The 14,200-nt window shown below is 44.2% G+C and overlaps 1 protein-coding gene across 1 annotated transcript in view; it reads left to right on the plus strand.

Moving 5' to 3' along the window:
• The window catches only part of LOC117410480 (pleckstrin homology domain-containing family H member 2-like), a 56,194-nt gene extending 41,994 nt beyond the window's left edge, over nucleotides 1–14,200 (plus strand). Inside the window, exons 16-30 of the mRNA XM_059024810.1 lie at nucleotides 190–270; nucleotides 459–638; nucleotides 876–984; nucleotides 1,083–1,195; nucleotides 1,354–1,533; nucleotides 2,066–2,163; nucleotides 3,899–4,076; nucleotides 6,277–6,432; nucleotides 6,975–7,072; nucleotides 7,713–7,854; nucleotides 8,082–8,227; nucleotides 8,421–8,550; nucleotides 8,891–8,977; nucleotides 11,089–11,238; nucleotides 11,806–14,200. Of these exons, the coding sequence (XP_058880793.1) occupies nucleotides 190–270; nucleotides 459–638; nucleotides 876–984; nucleotides 1,083–1,195; nucleotides 1,354–1,533; nucleotides 2,066–2,163; nucleotides 3,899–4,076; nucleotides 6,277–6,432; nucleotides 6,975–7,072; nucleotides 7,713–7,854; nucleotides 8,082–8,227; nucleotides 8,421–8,550; nucleotides 8,891–8,977; nucleotides 11,089–11,238; nucleotides 11,806–11,991 (2,034 nt within the window). The 3' untranslated portion in view covers nucleotides 11,992–14,200. The remainder of the gene's footprint in view (nucleotides 1–189; nucleotides 271–458; nucleotides 639–875; nucleotides 985–1,082; nucleotides 1,196–1,353; nucleotides 1,534–2,065; nucleotides 2,164–3,898; nucleotides 4,077–6,276; nucleotides 6,433–6,974; nucleotides 7,073–7,712; nucleotides 7,855–8,081; nucleotides 8,228–8,420; nucleotides 8,551–8,890; nucleotides 8,978–11,088; nucleotides 11,239–11,805) is intronic.

A 14,200-nucleotide genomic window follows, 5' to 3' on the forward strand; every position in this document is an offset into this window, starting at 1 on the left:
GTTGCACAAGTCATAGAAACATTTGTACAATTGAATTGATTTAGATGTAGTTTTAAAGGAAGTCTCCCTGGTGTAAGTGCATCAGATATGATTAAGGTAAATAACTGCAGTGCACGTGTTTGAATTGACCCCCCTCTCTGAGTTCCTTGTCTCACTGTCCCTCCCTTTGCTGTGTGCTTGCTTCGGCAGGTGAAGCACGGATACTCCAAGCGGGTGTGGTGCGCAATCATTGGGAAAACGCTGTACTATTTCCGCAGTCAGGAAGACAAGGTAGCACCAGCTTCAGTTTCTTCAGTCAATTAATCAATCAATAAATCAATCAATTAGCCTGGTGGCAGTGCCCCTGCAGAGGTTCATCACACATAGTTAGTTGTTGTGTGTGGGATGACAGCATGGTGGCAGTGCCCCTGCAGGGTTTCAGCATGCATGGTAAGGGTTGTCGTCCCCTCCTCCCTCAGTTCCCGCTGGGTCAGATCAAGCTGTGGGAGGCCCGGGTAGAGGAGGTTGACCGGTCCTGCGACTCGGACGAGGACTACGAGACCAGCGGCCGCAGTCTGCTGTCCACTCACTACACCATCGCCGTCCAGCCCAAGGAGCAGGGCCCCACCTACCTCCTCATTGGCTCCAAGCACGAGAAGGTGAGAGAGAGCCCAGCACTGTGCATAGGGCAGCTCAGTGACAGCAGAGAATACACACATTCAAAACTATAAATAATGCACTCACTGTACAGTACACTACCCACTCACCATCTAGCAGCTGTTTGAACTCTCTGTCAAGTCGGGTCTTAAAGGATCCAAGTGTTTGTGCCTCAACAACATGACTAGGCAGCTCATTCCTATGCTTCTGAAGTGTCTGGTCTGCTGTGTTTGGTGCAGGACACCTGGCTATACCACCTGACTGTGGCTGCGGGCAGCACGACCGTCGCAGTGGGCACGGAGTTCGAGCAGCTGGTGGGGAAGCTGCTCAACGTGGAGGGAGACCCCGGTAAGCTTGTGTGTGTGTGTGTGTGTGTGTGTGTGTGTGTGTGTGTGCGTGTGTTCTGCTGCTGCTGTCCTCACTGTGTCCATGTCTCCCCTACACAGGCTCTCAGATCTGGAGGCACCCCACCCTGTGTTGTAGTAAAGAGGGCATCACCTCCCCACTCACCACCCTGCCCTCGGAGGCACTGCAGACCGAGGCCATCAAGCTCTTCAAAGTAACCTCCCCCTATCACACCCACCTATCACTTAACTGTGACTAGCTCATTTTAACACAATACTGCTAATTGCAATTTTGATCAATGATGTGTTGGAATTGATTAAAAGGGAATCGGAATTGCAGCAAGGTTTCTGATTGGTGGAGTGTTTCTTTCAGACATGCCAGCTATTCATTAACGTTGCAATCGACACCCCTGCCATCGACTACCATGTGTCCCTGGCACAGAGCGCACTGCAGGTGTGCCTCACCCACCCCGAGCTGCAGAACGAGATCTACTGCCAGCTCATCAAGCAGAGCCACAAGAGGCAGCCCCCGGACCAGGCTGGGCCCATGCAGGTAGCCCCTCACTGTGGATCAGGAGAAGCTGCTACTTAAAAGAGTTGCAGGAGCAGCGATATTAGTACCTGCACACCAGCTATTTAATCCTGCCGCCTTCAGAGTTTAGGTATTACAGATTAGGCTTTAAATAAATTGATAGAAAGAATTAATTAAGCAATTCAAGCTGTTTCCGGCTGTATTATTACTTAATTATCCACTCAGTCATCACAGTGGCTGAAATGGCTATAAGTCTGTGCCCTACAGGAAATATCTAATTACGCTCAATTAATTAAGATAATATTCTAGTTACATTGCATTTGTGGGCTTATCTCTTGAATACTACATTTGATCAGTTAATTAAATGATTTAATGCCTTGCTGTCAACACTAACACCCAATGGCTGTAGGACTGAATAGTGGGGCGGCAAGTTCTAATGCTGAGCAAGGTTACTGGAGGTTTATATTTCAGAATTTGACAGCTTTTAAATGTCTTTCTCAGTGTCCTACTTGCCTGTTGTGTGTGTGATGCATTTGTGTGTGCTTGTCTGTAGGGCTGGCAGCTGCTTGCTCTCTGTGTGGGACTCTTCCTGCCTCAGCACCCCTTCCTGTGGCTCCTAAAACTGCACCTCAAGAGGCATGGGGACTCCAGGTAAAGAAGCAGCAGCACTCTCAATACACTAGGGATGCAAAAATTCACTATGTGTCAATGAGTCATCATGCTACAGGGATCTTTACATGACATATCACACTGTGACAGAAATGTGTGTTGTGCACACTGTATCATGACAGTACCTCCATGTGTACCAAATGGTCCTTCAATGATGAATAAATCATGTTAAATTATTATTATTTATTTATTAGCAGACGCCCTTATCCAGGGCGACTTACCATTGTTACAAGAGATCACATTATTTTTACATACAATTACATTATTTTTTACACATTATTTTTACATACAATTACCCATTTATACAGTTGGGTTTTTACTGGAGCAATCTAGGTAAAGTACCTTGCTCAAGGGTATAGCAGCAGTGTCCCCACCTGGGATTGAATCCACGACCCGCAGGTCGAGTCCAGAGCCCTAACCACTACTCCACACTGCTGCCCTCATGCTGCCCAAATGATAAGAACATAAGAAAGTTTACAAACGAGAGGAGGCCATTCAGCCCATCTTGCTCGTTTGGTTGTTAGTAGCTTATTGATCCCAGAATATCATCAAGCAGCTTCTTGAAGGATCCCAGGGTGTCAGCTTCAACAACATTACTGGGGAGTTGGTTCCAGACCCTCACAATTCTCTGTGTAAAAAAGTGCCTCCTATTTTCTGTTCTGAATGGCCCTTTATCTAATCTCCATTTTTGACCCATGGTCCTTGTTTCTTTTTTCAGGTCAAAAAAGTCCCCTGGGTCAACATTGTCTATACCTTTTAGGATTTTGAATGTTTGAATCAGATCACCGCGTAGTCTTCTTTGTTCAAGACTGAATAGATTCAATTCTTTTAGCCTGTCTGCATATGACATGCCTTTTAAACCCAGGATAATTCTGGTTGCTCTTCTTTGCACTCTTTCTAGAGCAGCAATATCCTTTTTGTAACGAGGTGACCAGAACTGAACACAATATTCTAGGTGAGGTTTTACTAATGCTTTGTAAAGTTTTAACATTACTTCCCTTGATTTAAATTCAACACTTCTCACAATATATCCGAGCATCTTGTTGGCCTTTTTTATAGCTTCCCCACATTGTCTAGATGAAGACATTTCTGAGTCAACATAAACTCCTAGGTCTTTTTCATAGATCCCTTCTTCAATTTCAGTATCTCCTATATGATATTTATAATGCACATTTATAAATATCATATGGGAGATACTGAAATTGAAGATAGACAGTATCAGTATGTGCTCCACTTATGTTATTGATCATTTGACTTTATTACACATTCTTCAGCCTGTCAGGGCCATGCTGAACCTGTACAGGGATAGCAATAAGACTCCTATTGCATAACAGTTTCACCTGTTCTAGTTTTTACTACAAGCTTGATTAGCCCTAGTGTATAGTTAACACACTCAGGTGTGTCTTACTAAACTCATAGTAAAACCAGGAGTGGATCAAACTGCTATGGAATGGGAGACAGAAAATCACCAGAGATAACATATTGCACCGTGGTGGTTGCACCTTGTATAAATACCATCTGATAACATACTCATGATAATTTAAAGAGAAAAGAAACAGGTTCACTTTCTGGGGTAGTCCAGTGAGACCCCACATGTGATAACTCTAAGAAAAGCTGAGAGGGATCATTGGGAAGACTGAAAAAGAGAAAGATGGAATACAGAGATCAGGAGAGAGGGATTCATGTATGAAATGCTATTTCTGGTGCTGTGTTTCAGGACGGAGTTTGGGAAGTACGTTATCTACTGCCAGCGCTGTGTGGAGCGCACTCAGCAGAAGGGGGAGCGCAAGGCCAAGCCATCCCGCATGGAGATCCTGTCCATCCTGCTGAGGAACCCCTACCATCTCTCCCTGCCCTTCAGCATCCCTGTGCACTTCCTCAACAACACCTACCAGGTTCATAGTCCAGTCAGCACAGCCACACAAGCCCATTATTCCATCATGCACCTCAGCTAAAAACATTTCCTACTCCCACCATATAAACCAGTCTATAGTCTACAGCACTTCAGGATTAGATTTGAACTTGTTTTCATTTTATCGGTAGTGCCGCATAAACCTATTGTTTGATTATGTGGGTTGAGCCCTCCGCAGAAATCAGGTGCTGTCAATCAGGCGAAGGTCACTGGTGTTGATCGGGCTAATTTACCATTCCAAGTGAAATAAGTGAAGAAACAGCTGCATGGATTTGTGTGGATTTCTGTTCTCTACAGAGTGGAAGAAAAGCAACAGCAGTTATCACAAATCCAAGCAGCTGTTTCTGCAGTGACAGTGTTGTATTTGCTGCTGTGCTGTCTTGCTGTAGTTTGCAGTGACGGTGTTGTATTTGCTGCTGTGCTGTCTTGCTGTAGTTTGCAGTGACGGTGTTGTATTTGCTGCTGTGCTGTCTTGCTGTAGTTTGCAGTGACGGTGTTGTATTTGCTGCTGTGCTGTCTTGCTGTAGTTTGCACTGGCAGTGTTGTATTTGCTGCTGTGCTGTCTTGCTGTAGTTTGCAGTGATAGTGTTGTATTTGCTGCTGTGCTGTCTTGCTGTAGTTTGCAGTGACGGTGTTGTATTTGCTGCTGTGCTGTCTTGCTGTAGTTTGCAGTGACGGTGTTGTATTTGCTGCTGTGCTGTCTTGCTGTAGTTTGCACTGGCAGTGTTGTATTTGCTGCTGTGCTGTCTTGCTGTAGTTTGCAGTGACGGTGTTGTATTTGCTGCTGTGCTGTCTTGCTGTAGTTTGCAGTGACGGTGTTGTATTTGCTGCTGTGCTGTCTTGCTGTAGTTTGCAGTGACGGTGTTGTATTTGCTGCTGTGCTGTCTTGCTGTAGTTTGCAGTGACGGTGTTGTATTTGCTGCTGTGCTGTCTTGCTGTAGTTTGCAGTGACGGTGTTGTATTTGCTGCTGTGCTGTCTTGCTGTAGTTTGCAGTGACAGTGTTGTATTTGCTGCTGTGCTGTCTTGCTGTAGTTTGCACTGGCGGTGTTGTATTTGCTGCTGTGCTGTCTTGCTGTAGTTTGCAGTGACAGTGTTGTATTTGCTGCTGTGCTGTCTTGCTGTAGTTTGCAGTGACAGTGTTGTATTTGCTGCTGTACTGTCTTGCTGTAGTTTGCAGTGACAGTGTTGTATTTGCTGCTGTGCTGTCTTGCTGTAGTTTGCACTGGCAGTGTTGTATTTGCTGCTGTGCTGTCTTGCTGTAGTTTGCAGTGACAGTGTTGTATTTGCTGCTGTGCTGTCTTGCTGTAGTTTGCAGTGACGGTGTTGTATTTGCTGCTGTGCTGTCTTGCTGTAGTTTGCAGTGACAGTGTTGTATTTGCTGCTGTGCTGTCTTGCTGTAGTTTGCAGTGACATTGTTGTATTTGCTGCTGTGCTGTCTTGCTGTAGTTTGCACTGGCAGTGTTGTATTTGCTGCTGTGCTGTCTTGCTGTAGTTTGCAGTGACGGTGTTGTATTTGCTGCTGTGCTGTCTTGCTGTAGTTTGCAGTGACGGTGTTGTATTTGCTGCTGTGCTGTCTTGCTGTAGTTTGCAGTGACGGTGTTGTATTTGCTGCTGTGCTGTCTTGCTGTAGTTTGCAGTGACGGTGTTGTATTTGCTGCTGTGCTGTCTTGCTGTAGTTTGCAGTGACGGTGTTGTATTTGCTGCTGTGCTGTCTTGCTGTAGTTTGCAGTGACGGTGTTGTATTTGCTGCTGTGCTGTCTTGCTGTAGTTTGCAGTGACGGTGTTGTATTTGCTGCTGTGCTGTCTTGCTGTAGTTTGCAGTGACGGTGTTGTATTTGCTGCTGTGCTGTCTTGCTGTAGTTTGCAGTGACGGTGTTGTATTTGCTGACGTGCTGTCTTGCTGTAGTTTGCAGTGACGGTGTTGTATTTGCTGCTGTGCTGTCTTGCTGTAGTTTGCAGTGACGGTGTTGTATTTGCTGCTGTGCTGTCTTGCTGTAGTTTGCAGTGACGGTGTTGTATTTGCTGACGTGCTGTCTTGCTGTAGTTTCCAGTGACGGTGTTGTATTTGCTGACGTGTTGTCTTGCTGTAGTTTCCAGTGACGGTGTTGTATTTGCTGCTGTGCTGTCTTGCTGTAGTTTCCAGTGACGGTGTGATATTTGCTAACATGTTGTCTTGCTGCAGGTGGTGGGGTTTGATGCATGCACCACGGTGGAGGAGTTCTTGAGCACACTGAACCAGGACACTGGCATGAGGAGACCCACACAGTCCGGCTTCGCTCTCTTCACTGACGACCCCTCTGGCAGGGATCAGGAGCACTGTCTGCAGGGCAGCATCAAGGTAAAGCCAGCAGCGGCACAGACATACTGTATGCAGAGCAGAGGGGGCCCTGACTGCAAGCAGACACGCCATGCAGCTGTCTGCCTACCAGCAAACACCACAACTGTGCTGTGAACACCAGAACTCTACCAGAGCAATTCACAGCTTGAATTGAATCAGGTCACTAGGGCAAGACTAAGCAGGGCATTTCCACTGTACCACTCTGTCTCCCCGATCAATCAGATACAACGTTTTGCAAATTGCCCTTTACTGCAGTAAACTATGGTACAGTAAGAGCATAGTGAAGTGCAAAAAAGCATTGTAAAGCATTGTTTAAAACTATTTTTTGAAGAGATAGGTAGAGGGAATTGGAGAGGGGGAAGAAGAGGAGGAGGGGAGAGATAAAGGAGGAGGCAGTCAGAACATGTGTTCTTTCCACAGAAAAAATATATGTTTTTGGAAATAAATATATCGTGTTGTGTTTTACTGTTTTCATTTGCATCCACAGGAAAATCACCATGCTTCAAAACCTTTTTTTTTTTTTGGCACACGTTTCTCCCCAGATCTGCGATATCATCTCTAAATGGGAGCAGGCCTCCAAGGAGCAGCATACCGGCAAGTCTGAGAGCACAAGGACAGTGCGGCTCACCTACAAAAACAGGTACAACTCAGCCTGCCCCCTCACAGAGCTACACTGCAGGTTAATACCTCAATACACAGAGTCTGTATTAATGATCTAAACAGTGTCAGATCAATACCTCAATACACAGAGTCTGTATTAGTGTTCTAAACAGTGTCAGATCAATACCTCAATACACAGAGTCTGTATTAGTGTTCTAAACAGTGTCAGATCAATACCTCAATACACAGAGTCTGTATTAATGATCTAAACAGTGTCAGATCAATACCTCAATACACAGAGTCTGTATTAGTGTTCTAAACAGTGTCAGATCAATACCTCAATACACAGAGTCTGTATTAATGATCTAAACAATGTCAACTCAATACCTCATTACACAGAGTCTGTATTAATGATCTAAACAATGTCAGATATCAGTACAACCAGCTGGGGTGTTCCCCTAGGGGGTGATTTAATGACCCACCTATTACCATTCAGGCAAAATGGCCTGCACTGAACAGAGCAGGGATGGAAATAAGACTCCCGTTGCATAGCATTTTGATCCACTGCTGATTTTACTCTGAGCTTGTTACCTAAACACTGTGGCAAATCTGTGTCTCTCTCACTTTCTCCCCCTCTCTCTTCCTCTCCTCCCGCTCCCCCTCTCCCTATCACTCCCTAGGTTGTATTTCTCTGTGCAGGCTCGTGGTGAGACTGACCGGGAGAGGCTGCTGCTCATGTACCAGACCAGCGAGGAGATCCTTCAGGGACAGTTCCCTGTCAACAAGGAGCTGGCTCTGGAGATGGCAGCGCTGCTGGCACAGGTACTCTACCACTGAGCCAAAGGGTTGCAGCAGTACAGGTTTAATCTTCAACACTGCATGCTTGAGCTTGCTTTTGCAATGTCTCTCTATACCATTTTGTTATTATCATGATGATCTATGTTTCACAGTTTTTTGACAATAAATGGGATGGTTAAATACAGTAGTACAATATAGTACAGTATTTCTAATTATGGAATGCAAAGTGATCACGTGATTCCTCTATCCAGGTGGAGTTCGGAGACTTCGAGCGACCGTTCTCCACGCCGGCAGGTCAGGTGACTGCCCAGTCCAAATCCAGCCAGAGTCTGAAGCAGGTTCTGGAGAGGTTCTACCCCAAGCAGTACCGGCAGGGCTGCTCCGAGGACCAGCTCAGGTAACACAGGCTGGTCAATAGCAGTGCAATGCCATTCATCACTCTGCACTCTCACAAGCCACTCCCCTCTGCTCGATGTGTACCCTCTCTCTCTCTCTCTCTCTCTCTCTCTCTCTCTCTCTCTCTCTCTCTCTCTCTCTGCACTTTCACAAGCCACTCAGTGTGTACCCCCCCCCCCCCCCCTGTCTTACAGGCAGCTCCGGCAGAGGCTGTCAGCAAGGTGGATGTCTCTGAGGGGCCGCACCGCCTCGGACTGCATTCGGATCTACCTGACCGTGGCTAGGAAATGGCCTTTCTATGGGGCTCGGCTCTTTACAGCAAAGGTATGGTGCGAGAAAGATAGCTGCATAAGCTTGTGACGTTCATGTCAGGAGAGTATAAAAATGGTGAATTGCAGATCACAAACATAGAAAGATATTTGTATGCCACATTAGATGTGAAGATGTGGAACTTTGTTCAATAAATATGTAATTAGGTACTTTGTAAAGTTATTTCCTAATAATGCAGTAGTCAGGAGCCTTAGCCTTATAATGAGAGCTAGGGGAGTACTCCCTTATAAAAGGTTTGGTGGTATAAAGGGCTGCCTTATAACCAGAGAGCACTGCAGTCTTGTATGGTCCATTAAGTGTGTCATGTGACGTGCCAGCTTGTGTGTCTCTGTAGCCCATCACCTCCTCGCCCTTCCCAGATGCTCTGGTCAGGCTGGCAGTGCACGAGGACGGGATAAGTGTGCTGGAGTACAGCTCCATGGTGAGAACTTCATCCCAATCCATTTCATCCCAATCCACTATTTCAATCCACTTCATCTCGATCCACTTCATCCCAATCCACTTCATCTCTATCCACTTCATCTCGATCCATTTCATCCCAATCCACTTCATCTCAATCCACTCCACCCCAATCCACTTCATCTCAATCCACTTCATCCCAATCCACTGTTTCAATCCACTCCACCCCAATCCACTTCATCTCAATCCACTCCATCCCAATCCACTCCATCCCAATCCACTCCATCCCAATCCACTTCATCCAAATCCACTATTTCAATCCACTCCATCCCAATCCACTTCATCTCAATCCACTCCATCCCAATCCACTTCATCTCAATCCACTCCACCCCAATCCACTTCATCCCAATCCACTATTTCAATCCACTCCATCCCAATCCACTTCATCTCGATCCACTCCATCCCAATCCACTTCATCCCAATCCACTTCATCCCAATCCACTTCATCTCAATCCACTTCATCTCAATCCACTATTTCAATCCACTTCATCTCGATCCACTTCATCCCAATCCACTTCATCTCGATCCACTCCATCCCAATCCACTTCATCCCAATCCACTTCATCCCAATCCACTTAATCCCAATCCACTATTTCAATCCACTCCATCCCAATCCACTATTTCAATCCACTCCATCCCAATCCACTTCATCTCAATCCACTCCATCCCAATCCACTTCATCCCAATCCACTTCATCCCAATCCACTATTTCAATCCACTCCATCCCAATCCACTATTTCAATCCACTCCATCCCAATCCACTTCATCTCGATCCACTTCATCCCAATCCACTTCATCTCGATCCACTCCATCCCAGTCCACTTCATCCCAATCCACTTCATCTCAATCCACTTCATCCCAATCCACTTCATCTCGATCCACTCCATCTCAATCCACTTCATCCCAATCCACTATTACAATCCACTCCACCCCAATCCACTTCATCTCAATCCACTTCATCCCAATCCACTTCATCCCAATCCACTATTTCAATCCACTTCATCTCAACCCACTCCATCCCAATCCACTCCATCTCAATCCACTTCATCCCAATCCACTTCATCCCAATCCACTATTTCAATCCACTCCATCCCAATCCACTCCATCCCAATCCATTCCATCCCAATCCACTCCATCCCAATCCACTTCATCTCGATCCACTCCATCCCAGTCCACTTCATCCCAATCCACTTCATCTCAATCCACTTCATCCCAATCCACTTCATCTCGATCCACTCCATCTCAATCCACTTCATCCCAATCCACTATTACAATCCACTCCACCCCAATCCACTTCATCTCAATCCACTTCATCCCAATCCACTTCATCCCAATCCACTATTTCAATCCACTTCATCTCAATCCACTCCATCCCAATCCACTCCATCTCAATCCACTTCATCCCAATCCACTTCATCTCAATCCACTATTTCAATCCACTTCATCTCGATCCACTTCATCCCAATCCACTTCATCTCGATCCACTCCATCCCAATCCACTTCATCTCAATCCACTTCATCCCAATCCACTATTTCAATCCACTCCACCCCAATCCACTTCATCTCAATCCACTTCATCCCAATCCACTATTTCAATCCACTTCATCCCAATCCACTTCATCCCAATCCACTTCATCCCAATCCACTCCATCCCAATCCACTTCATCTCAATCCACTCCATCCCAATCCACTATTTCAATCCTCTCCATCCCAATCCACTTCATCTCAATCCGCTCCATCCCAATCCACTTCATCTCAATCCAATCAATCTCAATACACACATCCCAATCCACTTAATATCAATCCAATTCGTCTCAATACATGCCTCTGAATCCACTTCATCCCAATACACTTCATCGCAATACATTCAATCCCATCCCACTTCATTGCAATACATTTCACCAAAATGTTTTCAGCACAATGAAAGACAGATCAATTATAATGTTGGTAACACTAATAAGAAATAAGATCAGCTTTCTTGACCTAGCCTTGCTTGTAAAAGAGCACCATGTTGATTACAGAATCCTGGTTAAATGAAGGTTCATCAGTAATAAATGATTCCTCTCAATACAGAGGCTGCTGGTGTCGTACCGGCCCAGGAACCTGATGACGTTCGGAGGCTGCCGCGATGACTTCATGCTGGTGGTGGGTCAGTCCAGCAGCAACGGTCACCCCAAGGACAAGCCCACGGAGAAGCTCTTGTTTGCCATGCCCAAGCCCAAGGTGGGTGCACTGGGGCTGGGGTCAGACACATAGAGATGGGGTAGTTATAGGAGGGGCTGCATGGGAATGGGGGCAGAGATGGTTATTAGAACTCTGCAGCCACACACCAACATTGTGAGACTGGAGAGGCCGTAAAGCCCTATCTTTACCCCTCACCTATTTCACTGTTTCCAAAAATTGCAAAAAATAATGTCTTTTTAACCTTTCATTAGCAATAGCACTATTATCATTTTTGTTTTTGGTTTGCTTGTTGTTTAATACTAATGCAGTGTGCACAGATTTTCAGCAACTGAATTGTGTCTTCCTGATACTTCCTTGCAGCTAAATCATTAGCGTGAGTAAATGATTTTATACCAGGAAGCAGCAGCCATGCTCTTTAGCAGTATCTGTGAAACATCTGTATGTTCCAGACTGAAGTATAATCAAATGATCTTCAACCAGAACAGAAAGGAAACCAATCATAATACTGCAGGGGGCAGTAAAAAGGTTTGAAATCCTCGGTTAGCACTCCTTTGAGCTCTTGCACTGCTGGTTTTAATATTTTTTTTATTGTTCACATTTTTCCAGATTCTGGAGATGACCCTGCTGATCGCCAGCTACATCAACAGTGTCCACCAGCAGAAAGCCGCTGCCCATCACCTCTCTGCCCCAGCCCTGCTCTCCGCCCCGCTGACTGGACCCAAGAGCAGGGAGATGGGGAGCCAGCCACTGCTGTCCCCCAACAGACCCACCAAGGGACCCACCCTTCTGTGAGCCCAGGCACCCTGAGCCACTCCCTGACTGAGCTTGCTCCTCAGCTGACCAGAGAAAGCAACAGCCTCCAAACCGCAAGCCATTAGACCCTCACTGAACAAGGGGACTGTCCTACTGTGAAATGAGCAGCACCCCCTGCTGGCAGACCCAGTGCATCTGGTTCCATGCTAGATCTTTAGCTCAAAGTTTCGAGCAACCTTTACAAAATCCTGTAGGGCCATGCCAGTACATGTTAAAGGGATACTGTATATAGTCTACATTTGTAATCATTCATTTCTTACCTGTTTATGTATTTATCATGTGTGAGTGTCTATTATTGCTTACAACATTGTTTGCTCTGTTTATTAACCGTTCCAGCAAAAAATGCTTCTGAAAAGAGTTCACAAGACTGATTGTGGGGAAGCATATCCGTGTTGCACAGGTTTCAATGTGCAATGCTCCACACATTGGCTTTCGGACCACAGTAAGCCTTTAAAATACTTTGCTGGAATAGATGGTAAACATGGCAAAATATGATTTAAGAAGAAACAACAGTAGCGAACACACATAATAGGATATTAAATATCAGAAAACACTTTGATTATATAAACGGTCCCTTTAAGAACGAGGATCACCCCTTTAGACTGGACTGCGGGAAGGCTGGGCTAATTGAAAGCATTGCTGTATTCAGTACATTGTGTTGTTAAGAGTGTCTCGTTTATTTAAAGCTATGCTGGGGTATTTGTGAACTAGCCACTCAGAAAGATGTCTTCAAATGACCAGCTACTAGAAACAATAACTACTGGAACTTCAAAGTGCTTTTAATATAATATAAAAATTGTAGTAGGCAAAAAAAATAAAAATAATTTAATATAAATGTAAATATAAAATAATTGGAGCTGTAGTCAAAACTCTTAGAACGGGTAAACTGAGGTGGAACTGACACTGCTTATGCAATTATGTATATGGTATATCTGGTTTCAAAAATGAGCAAATGATCATTTCCTTAGGTGTGCCTGTCCTTAAACAACTAGCTAACTGTAAACCAGCATGTTTCTGTTGAAGCTCCCCATTATAAACCATCCCTAAACAGAGGCTACAGGATGATGAAACATTCTCCCCCACTAAAGACACTTACAGTGCAGCTTTACTGTGGTAAACCTTATAAGGGTGCCCCCTACTCAAAGAAGTCAGTTCTATATAGTTTTTCACAACACACTTTAGTTTTTAAATGTACTGTGTAAACAGTTTAGCAGTGCAGTATTATTGACCACAGTATATAAAATACATACTTGTATTTTCATTGCTCTGCTGTGCAGATCATATTCACACTGTGATAAAGCAATTATTATTATTATTATTATTATTATTATTATTATTATTATTATTATTATTATTATTATTATTATTATTATTATTATTAATAGTAGTAGTCATAGTAGTAGTAGTAGTAGTAGTAGTAGTATCAAATTAGTTTTTTATTCGAACTAACAATAGAGGAGGCACTTTTGTAATTAAAGTTTAACATCATCATTGCATTTTGTTACTTATTCTTGTATCAGTGTTGCCCTGTTTTCACATAAGGAATTGATTCATGGTTGAACGATATGTTATTATGCATAGTTACAATGTACTTAACATGGAAACCTTTTTGCACACTATATATGTACACAATTGTATCAGAAAAGGGTTATGGTTGGGGTTTGGGTTAGGGTTAGAGTTAAGGTTAGGGTTAGAGCTAAGGTTAGGGTTAGGGTTAGTAAATTGTAACTATGCATAATAACATTTTAATTATGTGTAAGCACACATGTATTTACTAAGTAACTGCTATTTTAAATACACAGTAATTAGACACACTGAATGCAAAGTGTCACCCAGTATTTTCCTGGTTTGTGTTTTGTTTTTGGGCTGCATGGTAAGGTGAGGGAGTCTAGTATCGATTCGACAGTATTTTATATTGTGTGTGTTTAATTTCAAAGAGCCTGTGTCGGCCATGTGGTGTCTCTACCCATGTGCTTTGTAATGTGTGTGCAAGGTGATCTGGTATACACCTTTGCCCAGCTCAGTGTCGTGCTTTGTGTCTGTAATCAAGAGAAGTCTATGACTGTTATACAATATTTAAAGTGCAATGCTTTAATGCCAAGCTGCCTAAATATTTATTTTATTTAGTTTGCTTTCTGCTAATTCTCACAGTTCTTTAAAAATGTAATAAATGCACTTTATAAACATA

Source organism: Acipenser ruthenus, chromosome 6, assembly GCF_902713425.1.
Source record: "Acipenser ruthenus chromosome 6, fAciRut3.2 maternal haplotype, whole genome shotgun sequence".
NCBI classification, from domain to species: domain Eukaryota; kingdom Metazoa; phylum Chordata; class Actinopteri; order Acipenseriformes; family Acipenseridae; genus Acipenser; species Acipenser ruthenus.